Genomic DNA, 27,668 nt, shown 5'->3' with positions numbered 1-27,668 from the left:
CTTTTATATAGACTCTCTTTCCAACTTAGGTGGGACACTGCTTTTACTTGGCTATCACAAAGAAACTTAGGAATTGCTACCCGGGCATGCAAAACTCTTTAAGCAACCAACTCAGTCATTTCTGTCACAAATTGTTAAAATTAAAAAAAAAAATCATTGATCTAAAATCTTTAAGGGTTTCAGAAACCACCTGGAGCTCTAGATCAACATTTTCAGTTTATCTATACGAACTAAACTGAGTCTTAAACAGATGATACCACTTGCCACCATCCAATTAATGAAAGAACTGTGGTTGGAACTGAGGTTTCTGGATTCCCAATCCAGTGCTCTTCCTACCACACTATTTTATTATTTCAAAATTTCTAAGTCTAAGGTGTGGTTGAGAGCTCACGGACCCTGAAGAGGGACCAGTTACAAAGTTTGGCAATACCAAACAAGTCACATGTCTTCTCTAGAGGAAGATTCTTAAACCTAAACATAATAGAGATGATAACACCAAGATTATAAGGTTGGAAATAATATGGGTGAAGCACTCAGCATATTTCTTGGGACATGGAATTGCCCAGGAAAGAGTGGTGGCAACAGCTAAAACCATTATTATTTCAATAGCTTAAAAAGATTAGGGATGCCCCTCTATTAACAGAATGAGCCTGACATAATTTATTTATACTTGTTTGAAGTTCTTTCTGTTTTAAATAGAAAGCATTTCATATGTTTAACCACTTAGAGGTAAAAGAGAATGTCTTCATACTTGTCCTCATGTTGAATTATTTTATCACCTTCAGAGGGTGATTTTAATTGTAATATTGTAAGATTTGATGTCACAATCTAAGTTTATCCTATTTTTGACTTTTAAGATAAGGCAGCTTTTAATCATTTCCTTCTTAAATACTTGGAGGTTAAGAAACAAAAGAGCATTGGGCACAGTGGTGTATGTTTGTAATCTCAGCTACTCAAGAGGCTGAGGCAAGAGGATTGCAAATTTAAGACCATCTTGGGCAATTTAGCAAGACCCTATCTAAAAATAAAATACAAAGTGCTGGGGATATAGTGCAGTACTTGACTAGCACATGTGAGGTCCTGGGTTGAACTCCTAGAACTTATCTATGGATCTGCAGAGGCTGGTAAAATAGCAGTGTAAGATGCTCAAGCAGATTTCATTATGGCATATGACTGTGTAGGTTCTTCATAGAAAACTTTACCATTCTAATTTTTAAGCATGCAAAAACAATGGGCACAAATGTAGGGCAATGGTCATTGTGTGGCCTTAGGCAGTAGTGCCATTATTTAAACTGAGCTCTGGAGTTTTTAACCACAAAAATCATGGACACTTAAGATGTATAATTGATCAAAACATTTTAGAGGCCAAGGTTACCATAAGTAGTTAGGGAAAGTTCCAGACTTTTCAGTGATCTTTTCCATGGGTACAACATCATCTAGAAATATTATTTAGTAGATAGAATACATCAGTTCTTAAGTATTAGGGCAGGATAAATATCTGTCTTGCAGAATAATTTTTCTATATAAGAATAACATTAGGTGTGGTATTTCCAAAATTAAGTGAATTTCATCTAAGTAAAGAGAGCATCACTCTTGAGATGTAAGGCCTCCTATTGTATGGTTAGAAACTGCAGCCTTTCCTCTGAGCTGGTTAGAATCACCATGTGTTGGGGCTGGGGCTGTGGCTCAAGTGGTAGCTCGCTCACCTGGCATGTGTGTGGCCTGGGTTGGATCCTCAGCACCATATACAAACAAAGATGTTGTGTCCGCCAAAAATTAAATTCTAAAAATTCTCCCTCCCTCCCTCCCTCCCTCCCTCTCCCTCTCTCTCTCTCTCTCTCTCTCTCTCTCTCTCTCTCTCTCTCTTTAAAAAAAAAAAAAGAATCACCATGTGTTAACTCACTGTATTAGGGGTGTGTGTGTGTGTGTGTGTGTGTGTGTGTGTGTGTATGTATATGTGTGTGTATGTGTATATGTGTGTGTGTGTATATGTGTGTGTGTGTGTGTGTGTGTGTGTGTGTGTTTTCTTCTGCATCTGAACTTAGGAGGATCCATTTACTTATTCACATAGGAAGTACTCTAATTGCAACAGCAAAAGTTTGTCATGATGTTTGAGTACAATTGTTCTCTTCAATCTTTTTTTTATCCGTAATAGCTAAGGTTGCTAACAGTATATTTAGGGTCATTATTTTCAACTGTTTGACACCTAACAATATTATTTTAAGCTGAAGCCAAGTGGATTTCCAATAATTATACAATGTCTCTCAGTAATGATCTGTTGCTGGAGATACACATTCTACTGTACCTTTCAACACATACTTGATAACCTCTCATTTACTAACTGTAATTGAGGCAAATTCAGTCTTGGCTAATTAGGGGCTCTTAGTACCCCCTTACACATGTTATTCTTGATGACATATCAATAGAATTAGGGTCTATTTTTACTTTTAATTAAAGTAACAAAAATGTGCAACTTAAAATGCTAGATGTTTAAGGACATTACAATTACTTTACGAATAACAGTCCAATGTTCTACTGGGGATTTATTTCGAAAATGAAAAAAAAAAAAACTTTTACAACTAGAACAGAATAGTTTGGAAGCAAACTCAGAGCCAGATGCTTAGGTGGAGAAAGGGAAGTATACATGACCAAGACAATTCAATAATAGTTCATTATTTGAATGTTGGCCTCTTTCCTCCACTTTAGTTAGTTTCATTTGTTAGTGCTGCCACATAAATGGTCTTCTAGACAAGTAGAGTAAATGAAGGGCAGGTTAAGTGAAAAATAAGTTTGAGGAGAAAAAAAAAATCTACCTTTGTTATGAACCAATGGCAAGAATAGTTAAGCTTTGCAGTAAATAGGTCACCAAGACAAAAATTGACTATGTTAAGAAAACATCTTCCTGGCCCCAACAAATCTAAGGTAGATGGATCTACCTTATTTTTCCCTTAGTGTATGCACTTGAGCTAGATTAGGAAGACATATAATAGAAATAACATCAACCCAACTTTTTTTTGTGTGTGTTCAACATTTTAAAAAATGACTACATAAGCAAAAAAGTCAAACAGAACTTGGAAACGAAACATATGCTAGTAAATTTAGAGCAAAACCAAATGGAAGCAGAAGTTGCTAATATGGTTTCAGTATTTTGTAAAAGAGCCAGCTGGATGGATGATAATTTTTCTACCCCTGCAGGGCATCAAAGCTTTTAGGAAATCATTCTTTTCACACATATTAACACTTAGCTTATTAAAACAGATGATACTTTTATTGTAAAATGGCCTGGGTAGAGGCTGGGAACATAAAGTCAGAAAGCTAAGATTCATTTTGACCACCCAATCTGACAAACAGTGAACAGGGCAGACCATGGCGGAGATGATGAGGTAGAGGAACCTACTGTAACTGCCACAGCTGAAGTGTCACCAAGAAGCCCGTGAATTGCTGTTATGAAAACATTTGCAGTAACTCGCATAATTAAATGAAACTGCCAGAAAAGCATTTCTAAAATGCGGAGAAAATGTACATAAATAAATGCACTTCAAAGCACTACTACAGTTCACAATCAGCACTGTGGTAAGTTATAGAGTGTTCCAGCCACTGGAGTACCATTTCCTTTGAACATGGTTAATAATTACAAGTGAATGACAACATTGTTATTTAAATTGACTGCTCTCTTAGTTACCTGTATAGATACTCAGTGAGTGAAAGTTGGTGATTATGGTATTGAAAACCACAATCCCCCATATCTAGTTGTCCTGCCTAAATGAAGACCTCAAAACTGATAAAACTGTAATGTTATATCTTTTAGCAAACATCAGTACTCTAAACCAAGATAAAAATGTTCAATGACAGCACAGTGGCAGATATTTGGCTTTCCTGCTGCTTATTTCCTTGTTTAACTGAACGATATAGTGACTTACAAAAAACTTTTAAAGTCGGAACCAAATCTGTTACCACATGGTTTTGTCTATGGCATGCTGCTCAGGCAAGTGAGATCAAGCTGCACATGTATGGATTGTCATCTTGCTTGTTAAAACTCACTTCAGAAGGTTTCTGAGACTCTCCTTCTAATGGTGACAGTTTTCATGTAGAAAAGGAGGCTTCCCTTAAGGCTTCCCTCAGCAGTCAAGGAAATAAAAAATTATCAACTATATTAGCTGAATCGAAGAAAAAAGACCAAAAAGGACTTTGCAATCTTACCATCAAGATACAACTTTTCTCTTGCCGTGTGTATTTACCACCAGCATACCTTGTGGGGGTAACTACTTACATCAAATAACTTTTCTATATACATTTCTTCATTGACCTTTTCTCGAAGAATATCCTGGTTTTGCCGAACAAACATAATATAGGTGTCTGCCAGATCCATTCCTGGTTTCTGTGGTGAGGGAAAAGCGAGGGGAATAAGACAACATCATTACTCAACCACATCCTAGAAATTAATTTTGAGAATTAACTGAGTACAATATGCTCAAGACCAAATCAACAATGAGCACCTACAATAAATTCCACAACTGAAGTAAACAAAATGGTTTAGTATTGATGGTCACTACTTGAAGTCATAGTTATTATTAAAATGATTAAGCTAGTCTGGGGTTGTAGCTCCATGACAGAGCACTTGCCTTGCATGTGTGAGGCACTGGGTTCGATCCTCAGCACCACATAGAAATAAATTTAAAGAATTTTTTTCATTGTTCATCTATAACTTAAAAAACATTAAAAGAGATTAAGCATATGGTTGTAAGCCTATACGTATGTGTTTGTGTGTGTGTGTGTGTGTGTGTGTGTGTGTGTGTGTGTGTGTGTGTGTATACAGGCTCTCTTGAAAGGTGAACAAGCCAAGCAGGATATATATGAAAGGATGTTTTTTAAAACATTTTTTTAGTTGTAGGTGGACATGATACCTTTATTATTTATCTATTTTTATGTGGTGCCAAGAATTGAACCCAGTGCCTTACACATTCAAGGCAAATGCTCTATCACTGAGCCACAATCCCAGCCCTGTGAAGGGATATTTTTTTTCCAAATTTTCTCACATACAGCTATTATTTCTTAATTGTAAGTACAATCCACTTTTAATCATCTCTTGCTGATTTATCTATAATATTAAAAATATTAGCTTCCCTTTGGCTTTCTCTATTGACTGTTATTGATGTTCAAGGAGTACAAATGATATTTTCTCATCAAGCTGGGTAAAATATTATTACAAATGTATTAGACAAGAATGATTCAGTATGTTATTAAGTGAAACAAAACATTTGGTGGATTATCCAGTGCTTCTATTCAGTATTCATCAATACTGTCTTAAGAATTTATTTTAATTTAGAAATGCTGTGAGAATATCAATGAATTGGATTCCTATATAAAGGCAAAGAGTTGAAATAGTTAACTTACCAAGGGCAGCTAACATTTGGTCTGTGTATGTGTGTGTGTGTGTGTGTGTGTGTACTAAGATTTCACCTAGGGTGATTTACCAGGAGCTACTCCCTAGTCCTCTTTTCATTTTGAGATGCGGTGTTGTGAGTTGCTGAAGGTCTTGGTAAGGCTGACCTTGATCTTGAACTTATGATCCTCCTGCCTCAGCCTCCAGAGTCACAGGAAGTACAGGTGTGTACCATCATACCCAGCTTAGCATGTAATGTTTTCAAATGTTAGAGGAGGTAGGGTGTCAACATTACTCCTCCTTATAGACTACAAAATCAGTACTAGGAAAGGACAAAAGCCTGCATGGCTGCTAAAGAGTTTTCCTTTTTTACCTTATCATTAGTTTTTTTTTTATTCAGTTTCCTATAGCTTCACTGGCTAATGCAAATAATTATTTGTATCATTTACGTCTGGGGTTGATTCATAATCTATATTGGCTTATTTGATTAGAGTACAATGTAAGAAAGAATAAAATAGTAGAAATTATGCCCAAATAAGCCAGTCTTGCACTAATTCCACGACCACAGGATGCACTGATAACCTCACTGACTCATCTGCAAAGTAAATGCTGCAAGAACATTAGGTGGAAGATGATATGGATCATTTAACTATTACTATTTCTGGAAAAAAACAACTCAAGTCATATATCAGAGGGATGCACAGCACAACATCTTCTCCTTAAGCGAAGGACAAAAAGTTCTTGCCACTCTTTTTTGTGTGGGGGAGGAGTCAGTAATATCTTAATACCATAATAAAATTGCTTGCCTCTTAACTAATGCATTGAGGAGGCAATAAACTATCTCATTTATCCCCCTTATGAATTTTTAAATTTAAATTATTTTTGTGCAGCAAGGATCACTGCAATTTCTTACTCTTATATTCAGCCTAAAGGGAATTATATACCACATAAATTCAAGGATCTTTATAATATAACCCTGATATAATAAAATTAGTAAACAAACAAAAGAAACCTGGGTATTGGGAATTCAACCCATTGGTGCTTTACCACTGAGCCACAAAGTTTTTTTTAACTTTATTTTGAGACAGGTCTTGCTAAATGAAGAGGCCGGCCTCAAATTTGCAATTTTCCTGCCTCAGCCTACTGAGTTGTTGGGATTACAGGCATGTGCCACCACTGCACTGCACCAGCTGATATAATAAAATTAGTCACAATTTGAAATAAGTATTTACATAAATGTCATCCGTGGTATCTCCTTCAAGATCATCCATATATAATGTAGGTAAAACAGAGCATATCTAACAAAGGCAGCTTAACAAATTCACTTCTTCACTATTTTTCTGCCTAATTCTCAGAACCAGTATTTGAAAGGTCAAGGGATATAAAAACAATGAAATAAATATAAATATATAAATAAATATAAATATATAAATATATATATATATTTTTTTTTTTTTTGAGCGAAGAAGCTGGGGAACCTGTACAAAGATTACTACTATCGATTCTCGAGAGGCAACTAACCCATCAGTATTTCATTCTGTGCCTCTAAAGTTTTGTCAAAACACTGAAAATGAGAACATTCAGGTAACATGCTGTCCCTGAATGAAAATGACATGAGGACAATTTTCTATACTTAATAGCAAGTTAGCTCAGCATCTGAGTTTCAGTCAGGTGCCTGGCAAGAAAGAATAATGGTAGACAACATACCGAGGCTTTGAGTACAGCCCCCTGAGCCTGGAGTTGAAGAACAGACAGATGAGAGACTTGCCTTCCCATAATTTCTCCACTCCCAACCCCATTTTTATTTCTGGTTTTCAAAGGAAAACTATGCTTGGAAGTCTCAGTTACTCCGCCACTTGATCCATCACACTGGAAGCTAAGCTATGGCTGGGAAGAACAAGGAATGATGACTTTATACACTGGCCATATTCATGGGGGCAGTTTCTGTTTCATTAGTCACTTCCAAGACAACATTAGACTTCACGAAACACTGTCCAGGAAGAGTTTATCTTTCACCATCTAAAACCAACAAATACTTTAGAGTTTACGTCTAAAAGAAAACTCAATGCCATTCCTTACTGGCAGACTCAAGGGGTATAATGCTAAATCTGTAAGTGAGACAGACAGTCCTAGAACTTTCTAAGAACCTAATCATCTCTGGTGGAGGGTATAAGGTAAACCTCATTTTAAATAAGTTTGAACAAATTGTTTCTCTCTTCTTTATGAAATTGCTTTTTCTTCCCTTTTGGCAAATTAAGATCCACTTGCCTAGAAAACAAAACCTAGAATTCTTACATTCCTCATTAGCATTATTTCTTCCTTTATCTTTGAGCTGTTTACCTATTCTTCAAACTGTGACATATGGGAATTTCACACCTAGTGAATATATTTTCATGTAGCTTGTGGCATGAGACTATAATCATTAAAAGAATATACACAAGTAAGAGTCGCTGCAACAGCTGGTGACATTTACCAATTAGAATTAGAGTTCTTTAAAACACTTTATCCTTCATTTGGTGCATGGAGGGTAATTATCTCTGATAAATTGCTGAAAAAGATGTAATTTTCCTTTTAAACAGTTTCTACGTACAGTACAAATGTGTTTGGATAGAAGACATTACTGCTGGTTCAGTGCTCCTTTGTGCTAAGACTTGTTTCATGGCAGTAAAATTTACACACTTTGAAAGTCACTGCATCTAATTCCATTATGAAATGTTATCTTATTAGGGTACCAAGCACAGTTAAAAAAAAAAAAAAGCTAAGCATACTGTTAATTTTTTTGGGTATTTTTTTTATGTGCAAATGAAAAGAAAGCATGTGATTGCACTAGAGAGATGAAAAACAGCTAGAAATTCTGGTACAAGGGCCTAACAACTCTTTCATAGGAGCGGCCTGTTCAACTTCATCATTGGTGAGTTCAAATGAGTATTTTAAAATCAAGAATATTGCATTTTAGAAAGCTGTATTTAGAGATCTTTTCTAAATTGATAATTAAATTATAGTTTCCTTAATGATTAAGAGAAAATAACAATTAAGAGCTATGTAGCAAGCACTCCATGTATTAAATAGCATTTAGGGAGAGTAAATGATTTTTCACATTCCCATGTAAACACCAGGATTCTTAGCTCACTAAGCACCAACTTCTCCATCTTGTTCATGATGGTAGTTATCCCTAAGTCAAAAGAAGAAATTACTTTCAATCTGGTTAGAAAAGAGCAGATTTTGGCTAACAAAGTTATAGTAAAAGGAAACAAAGATCTAAAGAATTCCCCCATGAGTATAAAGAGATCAATAACTATGGAAGAAAATAAAAGTATTTTCAGGTGAGTTGCTTTGACACTGGCTTCGAAAGTAACCGAATACATCAGCGAGTGAATGAGTTTAAGTAAGAGTGCAGACTCCAGCAATTTTTTTTCAAGACTTTAATTACTAGTTAACCTACCAAGATGAACATGCTGCTTAAAAAGAGAGAAAAAAAAATTCCTTGTTAATTATATGCTGCAAACGCTCGTACTTCCTGCTGCTACACCTAATCCCACAGGTGCAAATCTTTGCTTTTCCCATTCATGGGTAGGTGGGTGCAACACTGCAGTCATTTTTCACAGCAACAGATTTAGATACAGAAGAAGCCGCTTAACCTTCCACTGGAGGTTAACAATACACTACACAAACACTGTCATGGTGTCTGTTTAACAAGGAGACAAATTTTTAAATACACTATTCTAGTCTCAAAGATTAACTAGAAGCTATGGCATAATTGACTTAATTTAAAAATGCACTTCTCATAACCTAGAAAAAAACTTGTCTTGGAAACAATGAGGAATGAAACTGTGATATCCTCATTTATGATGATCTGCATGCTTCACCAATGAAATACACACAATTATTTCTTGCTATTTTAAAATGCATCATGTGCAATATAAGAACCTATCTTATAAATTTGAAAATGTAGTGGGAACATTTTGTAGCACAGCTCTGGCATCTAACATTCAGTAGTACTTTTTATCTGATCTTCAGGGAACATAGGACATAATTCTATAAACATAATCTGTCTCGGATATTGTTAAAAAGGGGAATTTGTTTCCATTGATATCCTTTGTTACTTGGGCATTTATTTTTACACTTGAGTTAAAATGTTCTGAGACTTTCAAAAGCATTTGGGATAAATAAATTGCATGTTCTCAAACACTTACAAACTAGAAGGTTTTATATATTCCCATGATGATTATACTGTAAAAAAGCCAAATAGGGGGCTGGGCTTGTGGCTCAGTGGTAGAGTGCTTGCCTAACATGTGGGAGGCACTGGATTTGATCCTCAGCACCACATAAATAAAATAAAGGTATTATGTCCATTTACAACTAAAAAAAAGAGAAAAAGCTACAGAGATTTATCAAGTTTCTATGTTGTAGAATTATTATATTGTATTCATGCAGAAAGCCAAAAGGAAATAGAGTTGTAGCCTTCAAACCAGATTGATGCCAATTTAAATATGTCTTTGCTAGGACAAGGAATAATTCATTAAATGGACTGAAAGGAAGAAATTAAAATAATGTAGTTTACAGGGATATGAGTTTTTCAACATTTTCTTGTAACATTTTTATGATTTTTTTTTTAAAATAGTGAGAGAGGAAATCTCATTTTGGAAAATTACAAACCATTATTTTGAAAATGAAGGGTTCAAAAGTCATCATTTTGTATATTTAGCAGCAATTTGATATTTTACTAACATTGTATATTTGACTCCAAATTGAGAAGTAGAAAATTCCAAATTAAAGATGATGGCACTCAAATCCTTTTGAAAACATCTTTTAGACTGGGAGCATGAAATATGTATGTTTTAAGCATGTACATTTCACTCAGTCCTGCATTTTTAAGGAGAGCATTCTCTATGACTTCAGAGTTCTTGCTCTGGATAAGACAGAGTTCTTACTTTGGATAAGAGTCTGCTCCTTGAGCAGTCTGTAAAAGGCAGAATATTTTCATATTGTCACTAGTATCTGATCGCAGAATTGCTCTCATTAATGCTTCTGTAACTTAGGTGGTTTTATTGTTTTCACATGCATGTAATAAGAATGGAACGGCTTTACACTATTTCCTCTAAGTTGTGACATCATTTATATATTTATGGGTTTTGAAACAGTTGATAGAAGTATTTGTATGTTCAAACATTTTTTGTTCTATCACTGAGGAAAATTCTTCCAAAGAGAAAGTTATTTTAAAAATTAAAAAAAATACTGAATGATAGCTTAAGATATTAGCCTGAAATCCTCAAGGAAAGACAGGTTTTTCAACTGAGATCCATAGACTAACTATGCCTTCTTCATTTGAAATTATGAAATCTAGTATCTTTCTTGCTATTTCTGATCTATAATAAGGATCACTACCATCTCGATTAAGAGAACTGGCTACTGATACAGTAGCATCCAACAGGGAAAGTGGTACATGTAAATCACACACATGGGCAATGATCATAATGATGACAAAGGCATTTAATGTTTCAGTTTATGATACTGTCTTTTAGTTTTCCCTCATCTACTTAGAGTTGTTATGGTGTCAATTATAAAAACTGTACGAGGAGCTGGGGTTGTAGCTCAGTGGTAGAGCTAGCATGTGTGAGGCACTGGGTTTGATTCTCAGTACCACATATAAATAAATAAAATAAAGGTACATCAATAACTAAAAAATAGTTTAAAAAACTGCACGAGGATTTAAAGAAGTGAAATTAAAATGCTGTGGACAGTATTTCATCATTAGCTTTGAAAGTTCTGATGGACTGGGATTGGTTTACTCAGCCCCATTTAGAACCTCTCCTATTTTGAATTAAGGGAAGCCTGAAGGTGCTAGAATGCCAACAGCCAGAGGCAGACTCTGAGTTGACCTCACACAGGAAAGAAGAGCTAGATGGGCAAGAAACAAGGAAATAAAGGTGAGAGAAGCAAAACCCTCATTGGGGAGCACAATGCACAGCTCCCGGGCTGGCTCCTATAATAGGGAGACTCTGAATATGGTCCTGATGTGCAGGTGAATATTCCCACTGGGCAGGAGATCCATTCCCCAAGTTCTGCCTGGCTCTCATTGTGACGCAAAGCTCTGAGTATTCAGGTGACCTTATCTAAGCAATAAACAATATCAGGAGCAAGAAAGCAAAAGAAAGAACGAAAGCATCAGAATCACGGCCGTGACCAATTATACCTTCAAAAGTCATCACTGGTATATGCAAGCTGCTTTCTATTCTAAAATTAGAGGAAAATAAATGAAATCTAATATTTTTCACTTGTGAAAGGCATCTGGATTTTCTTTTGGAAAGCAGTCACATTCTGAAGTGGGAGTGAAACCTGCAGAGGATGCAGAGGAGCACGAAGCTTCACTTGGACAGAAGCACCAATGATCCCGTTTATTGTAAAGTGCTTTATATTTACAAAGCACATTCACACTAATATGCTCATTGACTCTCCATAAGAACCTAGTGAGGGAAACAACACAGGGATTATACCATTATTTTTATTGCTCAGGTGGGAAAAAGGAATAGAGGAGGCAGCCAAGGGGCAAAGGGAGAACTTTTGACTTGGATTCTGTACAGTGCAGGGCTAGGTTTGAGCCACATTTTAAGGAGTTCAAAGATTATAAATCTTTGGCAAGTATCATAAAGAAGAGTATTTAAAAGAGTTACAAGGAAGATAGGAAAACACCCATATGGAACTTGCCCATCTTGCCTCTTAGATTTTTTTCCTTCCTCCAGGTCACAATTCCCTTTTCTTTTTTCCCTTTATGAGCCATTATTTCCAGATAAGGGGCCCAGATTTTATGATGGTACCCTTAAGTATTCTGGTTGTTTTTGACAGGGGAAAGTAAAAAGGTTGTATTGCTCATTAAAGAATCGTAATTGGTTTGTAAAAATACAGATAGGGCCCATGAATGTTTATTTTCTAAAATCTAGACACTAGATTTATTATAATCAACAGTAATAATGTATGATAACTGCTAATATTTATTGAGCACTAATTCCACTCTAGGAATTCTGAAAAGTGCTTATTCATGGTTAACTGTAAGAGGTGTAATTATATCTCCATTTAACAGATATAGAAAGTCGTGCCTAAAGACACACTGATATTAAGCAAAGTGACAGAGCAAGGATTCAAAGATAGCAGTCTGGTTCCCCAGCCTGTTTGCAATGCCTCTGTTGTGCAGCCTCTATAGATCTGCCTCTACCTGCTGTTTTAATTTTTTTTTAAAGGAACTACTCTACATTATTGTCTCATATGATTTTTTACACAACTTTTAAACACACTTTCTTTAAACTTCAACCTACCTGTAAGTAGGGAATTTTTTTTTTGTCATTAGTTTTAGTGTAATTCTTAAACCCTACCGAATCTTTCGTTTTGACCTGGTGTACCTGTCTGCAAAACCAAAATGAACACTCACTGTGCTCCTATATTTAACATACCAACTTTCTCTGTAGGTCTGTGTTCCCTTCTCCTAAGTCACATTTAGATCAGAGTTACACTGAACAGGTCTTGCTTTCAAAAATGTTTCTAGAGTCTTCTTCAACATGAACATTTCAAGGCTCTATGATGGGACCATGACCTCCACAACTCCAATAGAATTGCTCTCCAGGATGTAGCTGTTTAATCAAGAACGACTCTACCAAAATCTCCTGGAGGTCACAGCTCATTACCTGACCAGAAAGAGCATGAAGGATTCCACCAATTCCTTTGGAGGAAATGTGAGACCCTGGAATTTATTTCTTCATTTGTTTTTGCCTCTTAGGTGTGCTTAATTTTTTTTTAATAAAAAAAGTATCATGAAAGTATATAATGCACAGATACATCAGACTATGTTCACAACTATATTTAAAAGACTTGATTTGAGTCATTCATCTGCTGTTAACACTTATGCATCTTCAGTTGTGCTATAAATATTCCACATGAGTATGTTTTAACATGAATTCCTTCTTCTTTACTACAGTATGAACATCACTAAATTTCATGTCACTTAATTTTCACTTTACAGAATCAATGTTTTTATTTGTTTCTTTGTTTACTCTTGAAACAATTTCCAACAAGTGACTATATAGTAAACAGCTTTGTCCCTCTCCACAAAAGGTTTTTTTTTTTTTTTCCCCTATCTCTTTGTTTTCTCATCATCTTCTGGAGACATTTTTTTTTGGTTCTGTTGTTTCTTGTATGGACACAAATCCACGTCAAGAACTCACACAGTGATAGATGGTCATAGAAGGACTAATGTGGATTACAGAACTCATTTATAGTCATCTATAAAATGGGTGAAATTTCACTTATGTGAAATAATTCCCAAGGCCATACAGTTAATTCTGTGGCATAAAGCTGCATAAAAGGAATGAAAAGTCAGCTGCCAATGGCTACCAATAACTCATAAGCCAGTGGTTTTTTTTTTTTTTTCTTTTTAGATGGGGTCTTACTATGTTGCCAATGCCAGCCTGGAACTTGGGATCTTGAGGAGTTAGGATCGCAGGTATGCGTCACTGTACTAACCAGTGCTCCTTTTGAAAATAAACTTCTCAATTTTAGAATCATTTTAGAGGATAATTATGAATATAGTACATAGAATTCCTATATTCTGCATCTCCAATTTCCCCTCTAATTACTGCATTTTATTAATTAGTATGGCACATTTGTTATAAATAATGAACATATACTGATACAGAATTAACTAAAGTCTCCATTTTGTTCAGATTTCCTTAGTTTTTACTAAATATCCATTTCCTGTTCCAATCTCATCTCTATACCATTAGTTGTTACATCTCCATAGACTCCTCTTGACTGGGCCACTTTCTACTCTCCTTAATAAATGACCTTCACAGTTTTGAGGCGTACTCTCAGATATTTTGCAACATCTTCTCTATTGAGATGAGTTTCATGTTTTTCTCTAGTCTCAACTAGATTTGCAAGTTTTTGTGGAGGAAGGCTATAAAGTACCATTTTTATCACATCACATCAAGGCTAAATATCAATATGATTTATCACTGTTGATGTTGACCTTGATCCAGTGGCTAAGGTAATATTGGCTAGATTTCTCCACTGTGAATCTACTCTCTCCATGGATCTCTTCATACTGTACTCTTTGGAAGGAAGTTGCTATGTGGAGCCCACACTTAAGGAATTGGGAGATTTGTTGATGTATACCTTCTTCAGGAAGAAGTGTCTACATTATTTGGGGTCTTCTGCACAGGAGATTTGTTTGTTTTTCTCCCATTTGTCTTGTCAATCATTTATATCAATTTGGAACTAATGATTATACTCTGGGTTATAACTCAAATTACATTTTAATTATTTGATTGCTCAAATTTCCTAGCTTAGGCCACTGAGAATTCTTTACATTGTGTCCCTCTGATGTAACCTCCATCATTGCAGTGTTTGTGAACGTTTCCTTACTTTCTGTCAGGACATGATGTTTCAGATTCCTTTTGCTACAGCTGTTTTTGAACATTAGCTATTTTTTCAAGGACCTCTTGTTCATTTTACTGGACTCTGGAGTCCAAGTTCTGGGTGCTATGTGTGCTTGTTGCCCCTGGGGGTCATCACTTCTAGATTCAACAAACAAACAAAAAAGAAAGTGAGTACACAATCCAAGCATACCCAGGGCCTTTCACCTACAATATTGTTATATGTAAACAGTTCTATTCCTATTAAGCGAAAGAGAAGTCCACAGTGATGTCTAAACTCTAATTATTACAGGATTATTTTAGCCTTCTTCCTTCCCTTGTCTCTTACTCTAACAATGAGAACTTGGCTCCTATCACCCATCACCCATTTATTTAATTTCAATATACATGTATAGTAATTGTGAATTGCTAACCTGTAGAGAAAAGCTTTACCAACTAGAGTACAATACTAATTTGTAGTTCTGTTTTTTCTTTATTTTTATCAATCCTGCTCATTTCTGAAGTTAGTTAGATTGGTATTTCCCCCTTCTCCTTTCAGTAATGTTTTTTTTTTTTTATTTACAGTGATGATTTTATAAGTTTCCTTTCTATTTTGTAAGGTTATGATGAGCTAAACGATTTTTTTTAAAAAATCTTATTTTCAGGTTCACTTTTTGTTTTTGCTGTAAAGTTAGGTTTTGATTTATATACACACAGTTATGCATGTACCATTAAAGTATTATACAGAACAGTTTTGTTGCTTCTCAGAAAACATGCTTTATTTCACCAATTCAATTTCCATGATCTTGAATCATGACAATCACTAATGTTTATAATCTTTATAGTTTTATATTTTGCAGAACATGATATAAATGGAATCACACACATGTAGTCCTTTCAAACAGGCTTCTTTTAGCAATATGCATTTAAGATTTACTCACGCTCCCAGTATCCTTTGAGTTCATTTTTTTCTTTCCTTTTTTTCCTGAATAGTTATTCATTCTATGAATCTAATACTGCCTGCTTTTCCATTCACCCAGTGAAGGGCATTTTTGATTGCTTCTAGTTTTGTTGAAAAGCAAAGCTGCTCTTAACATTTGCACATAGGATTTGGTATAGAAATATATTTTAAAATCAATTGATAAATATATGGATCATGACTTATGATTTTTAAAAATGAAAAACCCCACTCCAAGGATCTAGAGGTTTGATGTGCCTCAAGTATGAAGATGTGAGTCATATTCCATCCAGTTTTAAATTTTAAGTTTTTTTTTTACTGTGTTCTAATTCTTTGAAAATCAATACATATGCTGAAATATATGATTAAAAGGGACACCTTCAGCCTTGATCATATACATTGTGATAACAGAATTTAAAGCAAAAGCTAATTTGTTATGATGATCAACTTAAAATTGCTGACTACCTGGTTATATTTACCCCACAAATTGTTTCATTATGGTTGAGTAAGTTTTGTGATTTCTGCTCATGGCATCTTAATTTCTGGACAAATTTATAAGTCATGAATTATTGCCCAAGAATTCTGTGAAAAGCCAAATGTTAAAATAAGTGACTACTAATTTGTAACACTTTTGTATTTAGAAAATTAGTTCTTTGGTTTAACTTATTCTTTTTTATGGTTATTTTTAACTCTAATCAAGAATCTGTTGAAATTTTCATATAGGATAAAGAATGGCATTCATTTTTTTCCCTCTCAATAACAGTAGGAGGCATTTTCCACCCCAGCTTGGAGCAATCTAGCTTCCTCCTGCCACTCCAGTTTTATGCTCTCATGGTGAGCTAACCTCCAACTTACAACAGAAAAAGTGTGCTGAAATAACCTTGCCAAGCTTTGTTATGAAGTTTAGTGCTTAAGAAAAATAAACTACTCCCTAAGGGATTGGTGCTGTTTTAAAGATTTGAAATAAACCTGTGGTGAACCATAATTATTAAATTAAAAAAGTGTATATATGAGAGAGAATTATATATAGTTTGGAAAGGCATATGAAAACAAATACTTACAGGCACATCAACATATTTTGCAGCTGCTTTTACCTTAAATGGGGGGGAAAAAGAGATATTTATGAGAATTATATTCTTAACTACTATATAAGTATGATAAGAGTTGAGAGACAACAGAAGAGAACTCATTCCAATACTTACAGTGAAAGACAGAATGGATGAAAAGAAAGTGCCTTCATCATACCTTGACAGCTTAGACAACACTCCTTCCAACACTGAAACAAACTGTAATACAGAATACAGAGAGTAGTTAGAATGTTTCTGAGCATGCAATCTAATAGCAGTGCAAACAATTCCTGAATCAACTTCTCCCCAGCTACAAAAATCTACAAAGACTCAGCTGACAGCTGAGGTCAAGCTAGCTTGCATTACTTACTCTTCATTTCTGAACATGAACTTTAAGGTCCTTTCCCATGGCTGTAAATAATACATCATTTAAAAAAATAATGTGGAATAGGAGTATAGTCTCAATACATATACGATCATTTAAGTTACTGATAAATAAGATTAGGTTCATGAAATTATTCCTTAAAACATTTTTCAAGTGGAACACAGGAGCTCACAAACAGTGAAGGCCAAGATTAATCAAATTCCTTTCCTTTATGTATTATTTGACCATTTCTCTACTTTTTCTTACATACGCACAGAAGATTGAATAAAATAAGAACAGAAAGTGAAAGAGAGGTGTGATGTTCAAGGCTCTCATAATGACACAAGTCATTAATGGGCATTTGTCAAGCAGCTCTAACTGGGATACTTAAGAATGATTCCTGCTTCTAGAAGATTATTCAGCAGTCTTTGAGCTAAAACAGATACACTGAAAGGCAAAGTGGAAAGAGCATTAGACTGAAAATATATAACCCAATTCTATCTCTAATCTCTATGTGGGCTCAGTCTGATCACCATACATTCCAGGCCTCAGTTCTTTCAAATCAATTAAATGTGTATGTTGGAGGGAGGAAGGGAAAGAGTCAGGAATTCAAATTATTCTCAAAAGCATCTTGCATTTCTAAAATTTTTTATTCCTTTTCTCTCTCTCTTTATTTATTTATTCATTTGGTTGCAGTGCTGGGTATTGAACCCAGGGCCTCCCACATGCTAGGCAAGCATTCTACCACAGAGCTACACCTTCCACTCTTTTCATTTTGAGACAGGGTCTGCCTAAATTGCTCAGTGTAGCCTTAAATGTGAGTTATTCTGGTCTCATCCTTCTGGCTAGAATTACAGGTATAAGCAAACATGCCTGAAGTTAAAATTTTATATTTGTATGAAATGAAAAAAGCTTACTCTATTGGAAAAATGTGGGAAATTTTACTTTATTAAAGAAGATCAATGAATAGGTGAAACTAATAAGATACACTGTCCTACATATTTCCTCTTTTGAACTAAAATAATATGCACTATTGACAAATTACATACACTCCCAAAGGGAAAATGCTGACAAGGTTTTTTAAATACGAAAAGGGAAATTAACAAAGGCTGGTTTTTGTTCACATAGCAGCTTCTTCAACAAAGTGATAATAGTTCTAGGGACACAGCTTATTGGTCTCTAGTGACCGAAGAGCTCATTGTGAGTGCACAGGAGATAATCTTTTCTCTATGGCTGATCAATTACTGCAAAATAGTTTATGCAAAAGAAACAAAAACTTCCCTATAGGTTTCTCCATCACATCATTTGCGACATGATGTAAGAACACAGAAACAAAATCATGCAAATAGCTGACTAAAGTTTTAAAGTCTTATTTTTAAAAGAAGGAGAATTGTATTCATTTGAATAGTTATCCTATGGGATGTCAACAGCAAAAAACACAAAATTATAAATTGCTCATATCTGAAAGTCAAATTAGCACTTTCTTCCTGCCCATTAGGATTTCTCACCAATCATGACTGCCTAACTCAACTTGATGTGGTTTGCAAGGACCCAGAAGACCAATACTCCAGGGCTATGTCAGACCAGGGGAAGGGAATTCCAAACTTAATGGCCCTCTGTGGAAAATGCCTCATCTCTTGTAACTCAAATCTTGAGAGCAAGTGTGTGCTGGGTGATGTCACTTGGAGGAGAGCGACAATTGCTATGGTTACTAGACAACCTTATGCATCAGAGGCTCTGGGTGCCTTCTAGTGAACCTGGATGCACATCTGTGAAAGATGCTGAGGGACAAGGCAGTGAAGAGGCAAGAATCCTGTGAATACCTTTTGAAGGTGTGGGTTCAAGTTGGAGCTCTGCTACCATCTGGTTATAAGATGGAATCAAGTCATTTCATTTCTCCTGCTTTCTTGCACTCGTCAGTAAAATGGGGAAAAGATAGCTATCCTGCTCACCAGGATAAACCATCTTATAAAAATAGTGTGAAGCTCAGGGGTGGTGTTTTAAGATAAATAAAATGCCAAATATTAAAGAAATTTAAAGAATTATTGTTATTGATGTGATAATAATAACTATCCATTATTTGTCTGAAAATGTAACTATATTAAATCATAATTATGATGGCTTAGTGACAACATGTAAAAATGAGTTTGATTCTTACCTAATGCATCTAATTCAATGAAATATGTGGAGATATCTAGGGTGATAGGACTGAATTGAGGCTGTTAGAAGGTCATTGGAATCCCACCTGTTTGAAGGTCATTGGTGGACAATAGGGAAGAAAGCCTTTGAATGCAGGTGATCATGATCCCACATTATCTACCATTACACTACAGAATTGTAAGGAATAAATGAGGTGATCTATGTTAAGTGCTCAGTGAATGTCACTGGGTTATAATTATTATGGAGTACCTAAGATAGGAAATAAAAACAGAGGACTCTTAGATCTTTTCCTTCAGGAACATACAAACTAGTGGAAGAGACAGATATGAGCACAACTGGGTATTACACAAGGCAGAAGTTCTATGGGCCACAGCAGAAAGGTGCACAGTGTGACTGAATTGTAGGAGGGAAAGAGGGGCTTTGACCAGAGGATCTGGAGTGAACTTTCTTTATAAGGTGGCACAGGAATTAAGCTGCAGGATATCAGAAATGGAGCTGATAAAATGACAGGAAGCCTACTGGCAGATGCATTTAGGGCAGAAGTGTCTCCATAGAGGCATCTGGCAGCCTGTCTAGCTGGACTTCTCTTTACAGTACGAGTGTCATTAGGTTACATCTCTACAAGTCCTGTGTGTGGGATTGTGGTCTGCTGCAACCAAACCACAATAATCTTTGTTTCCATTTCAAAAATAGCAGAAGCTTCTTTTTGAGTTCTTCCCTATCCCAAATGGTCTCCTGGGAGGTAAAATACTGTAGGGACTCTCAGTGCTTACATGGCCGTGAACAGCCACTGCACCTCTGGGATCAACCAGGTGAGCCATACAGTTCTTACAGAAGGTTTTCTTTGTAAGATATTTGTTGAGGCCCAGGTGGTGGAAAAGCTACTTTCAAAACCAAACTCTATTAACAACAAGATTAATAATGACATATTTTTCATTTGGGTTTTAATTGCACAAAACAGCAAGATTCCAACGAAATCAAGGTAAATGCTGGGTTTCGTTGCTGAATCTTTAACTGCTTCCTGTGAACTTTCTCTGAACAGCTCAGGGAGTATATAAATACTTATGGGTTTGCCTTGTGCTCTCTGTTCTCCTGAGGGTGTTGGGTTGGAATGAAACATTGCAATCTCTTTGTTTCCCTACTCTTTATTGTGTATGCTATGTACTGGGTTTGTTTGAATAATATTTAACACCTAGAGTCTGTTTGGGCAATTACCAACTTTGCCTCATGATACATACTCTCAAGGAAATTAAAGATGAAAGCACTTTAAAATGACTGTAGGTAGAATGAATCATGATGAGGGCCACAAGGCATGTTGTTTTAAATTTCTTGTTGAATTTTAAGATGACATAAGAATGATTTTAATAGAATATAAGGTTTGGGTAGAAGATAGAAGATAAATTCTAAGAAGCAATGGGTAGAAGTCCAGCTATAGACTGCTGGGTTTAAAACCAAGTTATTGCTATTTTAGCCATGACATTTCATGAAGTAAACAAGGGATAAATGCACTGGAAGTTATACAGACTTTCACAGAAAAGACAGTTTTCCATGATACAACCTATCATGAAAAACTAGGTATTTGTTTGACAGGGGGAGAGGATAAGATTGACGATACCTATTAGCTGATGTTTTGATTTTGTTTATTAAGATGAGGGCTAACTAATATTATTAAAATTCCACATGGATCCTGAATATCACAGACTGGAAGTAAACAGGGTTTCTTTCATGAATAAGATTTTTTTTTTTTTTAAAATACTAGGGATTGAACCTAGGACCTCATTTGTGCTGGCCAGGTAAAACAGCACACCTAGTCCAGATGTTGGTAAATTCTCCACAATGTCTACTCTCATTGTTCCTTTCCCTCTGTTTTCCCCAATGCAGTGATCTATCTTACTTTCTATTTCCTGTCTATGAATGGCTCTGAATAGCGTGTGTCTTTCCTTTTAAGCACATACTTGGATTTGAACAGGTGTTTTCTGAATATGCAGCCTTGACCTAAACAAGTAAATTTAATCAAATTAATTTACCTAGGCTGAGTTGGCAAGATATTTTCATTAAGTCATCTGGGAAATCAGGTCAAATTTGTTCTCTGTTGTTATTTTTAAGAGGAATTCGGGGGAAAATATTCTACGTTATGAGAAAGAATATGTATGTGTAAGTATATATATATATACTTACATATATATATATATATATATATCAAAGTATCTGAAGTACCTGTAGGTATATGCTCAGTGAAAAGTGTTTATTTCTTCCTAATCCTTTTTTTTATTTTTGCAGTAAATGAGGATTTAGGAAGTTTATCATTATTGAGATCTTACCATTCAAGTTCAGAATTGATAGTTACGTATTACAGGAATACATTATGAGAATTGTCATGTTTTGTCTTGGCTCTGCTAATAATTTGCACTGACCATTTCTTTTTTTTTTTTTTTAAAGAGAGAGTGAGAGAGGGGAGAGAGAGAGAGAATTTTTTTAATATTTATTTCTTAGTTCTCGGCGGACACAACATCTTTGTTGGTATGTGGTGCTGAGGATCGAACCCGGACCGCACGCATGCCAGGCGAGCACGCTACCGCTTGAGCCACATCCCCAGCCCTGCACTGACCATTTCTAACTCTCAGTCCTCCAGTGTTTTTCCAGGATCCTCATCACTACACACAATGAATTCCATTCTCATCTTCCTACCTTACAGTTGGCGTTCAGCTACCTGTCCACGCTGGTCACACACAGGCATCAAAAGAAGGCCACAAAGGCTGGCTAATACAAACAGGAGACAATGAGGACACGACTGGAGGTGAAGCTTCTGCCCTTTCTCTCTCTGGTCTTGTTGAGTTCTGTACAGAGTTGTGGTAAGCTTACTTGGTAACATCAAGGTCAAGTCCGTGCTCTGTGGTATCTATCTTGAGACCTTGGGTCTCTATTTCCTCATCTGGACTGGGGGGGGGGGGAGGGGCTGCTGGATGAGAGGAGGCCAGATAGTCAGGGCTCTTAGGGCTCCTTTCCTTTCACAAAGTAGCTTCACTTTGAATGGTGTTGAATTTTGCTCTTCTGACTATGCCACACTCTGGCCAATTTAATTTTAATATAAGATAGAAATAAATATAACATTTCCTGTACCCCTTCATGATAAGATTTTATCTTCCTCCTATTTTTCCTGGCAAACATGGTCTAAGACCCTTTCTGGTGGTAAGTAACTCTGTTTTTTCCATTTTCTTTTTCGGTTATTTTTCATTTCTTCTGGGCGGGGTGGTGCTCCAGTTAAAGCATCTTAGCTTGAGAATAATAGCTACTGACTGACACAGAATCATTTCAACTTGTTAAAATCTTAAAATTATATAGATACTTTGAGCTCATATGACTCCTCTGAACTCCAAGACCAATATCTTATTTGACATCACCTCCCTCTGATGTCTCAAAGGCAGCTCAGTCTCAACATGTCCAATAAGGACATCATAGTCTTTCCCTCCAAATCTGTTTCTCTTCCAGGGCACCTGCATCAGTAAATGACACTAGAATCCATTCTGCATTTCAAGCCAAAGACCTAAGATTAATTGTTAATGTTTTCCTTTCTCTTCTCATTCCTAAACCCTGTCCATGTTATAGCTTTAATTCCTTTGATTAATTTATCAGAAACCAAAGTGAAGACCTCTGACTACTCCTTTTCCAATCTGTTTGGTATGAGTAGTCAGATGAATCTTCTAATTTAAGGCTGATTAATTCCTTACTCCACTTTCCACCTCCCCAGCCCTTCAGTGCCTTTCCACTGCTCTTAGGATAAAGAATTCAAGCTCTTTGGCACATTCTACAAGGTTCTCCCCACCTCTGCAGCTTCGTTTTGCACCAAGCCTTAATGTCTGAGGTTTCTCCCACCTAATTGCTACTTTTATTCCTTTTTTCCTGGTTGACTAATCCTTTGGAACTCAGCTTCAGCTTCAGCAAACTTTTGCTGTATTCCAACTAGATGACCCACCCTGTCTTAGGCATTTGAGACACATGAAATATGTGTCTGGTTATAATTTTATGATTGTTAGTGTTTTTCTCTCAAGTGTCAAAGTGCTTTATTCCATGTCAAGCATGCAAAGTCCTTTACTACATGCACTGGGTTAAAGAGAATAGAACCTGAGTATTGATGCCACATCAAGGTTTTTTAGTATTTTTCATATTTGCTTTCATCTTCTTTTAATGCCACTCATGCAACAAACACTCACTGAATGTTTGGCACCTGAGAAAGAGGGTACAAAGAGAGAACAAGATTCCTGTTCTCAAGAGATTCAGAGACACAAATAATCAAAAGGTAAATGCCAAAGGAAAGAGATTGGGTGGGGAACTAAATTTACCTATGAAATGAAATAAGTTCTAGAAAGAGTACAGAAGACTTTTCCAGTTAAGGAAAGGAAGAAAAGATATCTCCAAGCAGGGGATAGGCTTGGGAAAAGACATGGAGGTCTGTGTACCTTTTATTCAGTAGGATGCTGGAAATACTAGAGCTGAAGATGTGGGTGAGAGTGTTGCAGGGGCAAGAGCAATTAGACTGTGAAGGACCTTATAGGTGATGCTACAAAGTTTGTCTTGTGGGTCAGCTTGGCACAAATTCTATTTAAAGGAAAATTAATATCCTGTAAGATGTTTTGGGGAATTCTATGGCAAAGAGGATTGGTGCAGGTTAAGGGTAGAAATGTTGCACACTCAAACACTGCATCATCTTGAACCTTAATGAACTCAGAGTTCTTCAAATGGATCAGCGACCTCTTCTGATGGGACATTAACAAAACTCAAGTGCAAGGTGCCCTACACAAATAAATTCCAGATAGAGTTAAGTAGTTAAGTAGTATGATAACCATGTCTAGGACAGGACTCAGGACTTGATGGGGTAATGTAATGTAATGTAGAAATTTCATATTTTATTTTTCACAGACTTATTTCTCTTTACTGTTTTTCTGGAGATTTAGAAGTGGTAAGTGCACTAGCCTAGAGGTCTGAAGTTCAGAAGTTTGGTTACACTCTCTCACTTTTTAGGTCAGTTTACTAAACTAATTTTAGAATTATGTTTCAATCTATGACATGAAATAAGATGGCCCATTTCATAGCTATTAATAGGTCTATGGGGATATAGCTCAGTTGGTAGAGTGCTTGCCTCACATGTACAGGTCCTGGGTTCAATCCCCATGCACCAAAAAAAAAAAAGGTCTAAATGAAATCATACATAAGCAATGGCTATTTCATAGTAGGTACTTCATAACTCTTTTAAAAAAATTACTTTTTATAAAGAGAGCCACTAAGAATAGAACAGGAAGGAAGAGCATGAGGAAAAGACTAACAGTAAACTAAGACGAATGGGGGGAGAGAAAGGAAGAGAGAAGGGAAAACATATGGAAATGGTAGGAGACCTTCAGTGATACACAAAATTATAAGAGGTTATGAGGGGCAAGGGGGTGGGGGGAAAAAAAGGGGAGAGAATTGAACAACAGCAGAGGAGGTAGAGAGAGAAGATGTGAGGGGAGGGGAGGGGAGGGGGGATAGTAGGGGATAGGAAAGGTAGCAGAATACAACAGTCACTAATATGCCATTATGTAAAAATGTGAGTATGTAACAGAAGTGAGTCTGTATTATGTATTTGGGGAGTTCAAAACCCAATTGAGTCGAATGTATGAAAGATGATATGTCTTAAGCTCTGTAATGTTTTGAACAATCAATAAAAAAAAATAAATAAAAAAATTACTTTTTAGTGGAAACAAATGTGAATACCCTATCTTATAGGCTAGTTTGTTTCTGAATATATTATACCTCAAAAGCAATTTGCATGTCAATCTAGAAAGAGATTCATCAGAGTAGTGTTTCTCAAAGTGTGATTCAGAACAGGTCCATCAAAATCACCATTTTGGCTAGCTAAATATACAAATTTCTTTCCCTCTTCCAAACTTCTGACTCAGAACAACTGAAGAATAAGGCATGGAAATCTGCATTTCACTAGTTTACAGGTAATTTTTTTGGCTTTGTAAAATTTAGGAATTATTATATTAAAAGTGTTTTATATTTTCTTAATGAAACCCACAATTTACCCAGCACATGGAACTTGCACACAAAGCCAGCCACATAGAATTTTTAGCCACGCAGATTGGACCTACTAAAGCCAAACTGTAAAGTCTAGAAAAAGTGATGAAGTGACTACTTCTTCAAATTTACGGACTGTAATACAAGGCCTAAAGGATGCTGAATAATCTGGGAAGCATGACAATACCAAAGGAATCAGAGTAATTTCAGTAACTACATCTAAAGAACTGTAGATCCATGAATTTCCTGAGAAAAAGTACAAAATAATTATCTTAAAGAAGCTCTGTGAGCAACAGGAGGACGCAGCAATTTAATGGAATCAGGAAAATAATACATGAACAAATGAGAAGTTTAACAAGGAGATAGAAACAATAGAAAGGAATAAAAGAGAAATTCTAAAGTGGAAGAACACAAAACTGAATTTAAAAATTCAATAGAGTGCTTTTATAGCAACCCTGATAAAGTAGGAAAAAAATAATAAAACTCTAAGACACGCCAGTTGAAATTATCAAGTCAGAAGAACAAGAAGAAACAAGAGTAGAAAAGGATAAAGACAATCCAAAGGATTTATGGCACATCATTCAGGAAACAAATACACATATTAAAATAGGTATCCCCAGAAGGAGAAGAAAAAGAGAAAAAGGTAAAAGCTAACATAAAGAAATAATAGTCAGAAACTTCCCAAATATGTAGAGGAACATGGACATCCAGATTCATGAAGTCCAAAGAACTCTTAATTGGTTAAATCAAAAGAAATATATGAACTTATCAAATACCAATGTTAAGGACTTGTCCAACATATGCCATGGTCTGGAGTTGATCCCCATCACTGGGAAAAAAAAATGACAATGAAAGTGTTTTTAAAGCAAAAAGAGAAAAGCAACTTGTTATGTGCAAGTTAATAAATTACTTATAAGATAATCAACAAATTTCTTAGGAGATGCCTTTGAGTATAGGAGAGAATGGAATGGCATACTTAAACTGTGAAATAAAAAACTGTCAATCAAGAAGACTGTATCTAGAAAAACTGTTCTTAAAAAATGAAGGAGGGAGAGGGCTTTACCAGATTAAAGTCAGGAGGTTTGTCACTATTCAACATGGCTTATAAGAAATGCTGAAGGAAGTTCTTTTGAGTTAAAATGAATGGATGCTAAGCAACAAAATAAAGCATATGGAAGTATATATCTCATTGATAAAGGTAGAAGGTACATATATAAACAATGCAGAATAATGCAATACTGTAATGATGGTATGTAAAATCATTTTTAACCCTAACATAAAAGTTAAAAGTATAACTACAAAAATTTGTTAATGGATACACAATATTAGAAATAAAGCAACAATGACATAATTGTGTATGTGTATATGTGTGTGTGTGTGTGTGTGTGTAATAAGAGTACAAAGATTTTGTTTGTAACTGATGTTATTATCAGCTTGAAACAGTCTGTTATAACTATATGAAGTTTTAAATAAGTCTCATGGTAACCAAGGTGGGGGGGGGGAAATTTTAAAGAATAGGAAAAAAGATAGACAAATGTATCAAATATATCACCACAATCAATCTTCAAATCACAAAGGAAGACAACTGAGAGGAAGAGAAGAGGAAAAGAACTACATAACACTCTGAAAACAATGAATAAGCTAACAATAGGAATGTCTTGCAATACATAATGGCAAAACGTAATTCTTAACTTAGCAAGAATTACATTTAATGTAAAACAGAGTGGCTGAATCCACAGAGTGGCTAGATCCAGGGGCTGGGGATGTAGCTCAGTTACACAAAATTATAAGAGGTTATGAGGGGCAAGGGGGAAGGGAAAAAAAAAGGGAGAGAATTGAACAACAGCAGAGGAGGTAGAGAGGGAAGATGGGGGGGGAGGGATAGTAGGGGATAGGAAAGGTAGCAGAATACAACAGTCACTAATAGGCCATTATGTAAAAATGTGAGTATGTAACAGATGTGATTCTGCAATTTGTATTTGGGGTAAAAATGGGAGTTCAAAACCCAATTGAGTCAAATGTATAAAAGATGATATATCATGAGCTCTGTAATGTTTTGAACAATCAATAAAAAATGAAAATATGAAAAAAAAAGAACACGTGTTTAGTATGTAGAAGACCCTGGGTTCAATTCCTAGCACAATAAAACAAAACAGAAACTGAAAAAATATGAAAAGACAACAAGAGTTGTTGAGGATGTAGAGAAAAAAGAATAATTTAACATTGTTGATGGGAATGTAAATTGGTGTAGTCATTATGTAAAACAGTATGGAAAATCCCT

General features: G+C 35.6%; 1 protein-coding gene across 9 annotated transcripts in view; it reads right to left on the bottom strand.

The window, feature by feature from the left end:
* Cadps2 (calcium dependent secretion activator 2) overlaps positions 1–27,668 on the bottom strand; it is a 494,758-nt gene that overhangs the window by 21,036 nt on the left and 446,054 nt on the right. For all 9 annotated transcript variants that reach the window (XM_078040300.1, XM_078040296.1, XM_078040298.1 and 6 more), the window contains 3 exons: positions 16,945–17,028; positions 16,804–16,836; positions 4,271–4,378 (listed from right to left, as the gene is read on the bottom strand). In XM_078040300.1, coding sequence (XP_077896426.1) covers positions 4,271–4,378; positions 16,804–16,836; positions 16,945–17,028 — 225 coding nt within the window. The remainder of the gene's footprint in view (positions 1–4,270; positions 4,379–16,803; positions 16,837–16,944; positions 17,029–27,668) is intronic.

This window comes from Ictidomys tridecemlineatus, chromosome 2 (assembly GCF_052094955.1).
Source record: "Ictidomys tridecemlineatus isolate mIctTri1 chromosome 2, mIctTri1.hap1, whole genome shotgun sequence".
Lineage (NCBI taxonomy): Eukaryota > Metazoa > Chordata > Mammalia > Rodentia > Sciuridae > Ictidomys > Ictidomys tridecemlineatus.
Note: the sequence above shows the minus strand (reverse complement) of the source record. Positions and strands in the feature narration are given on the sequence as shown.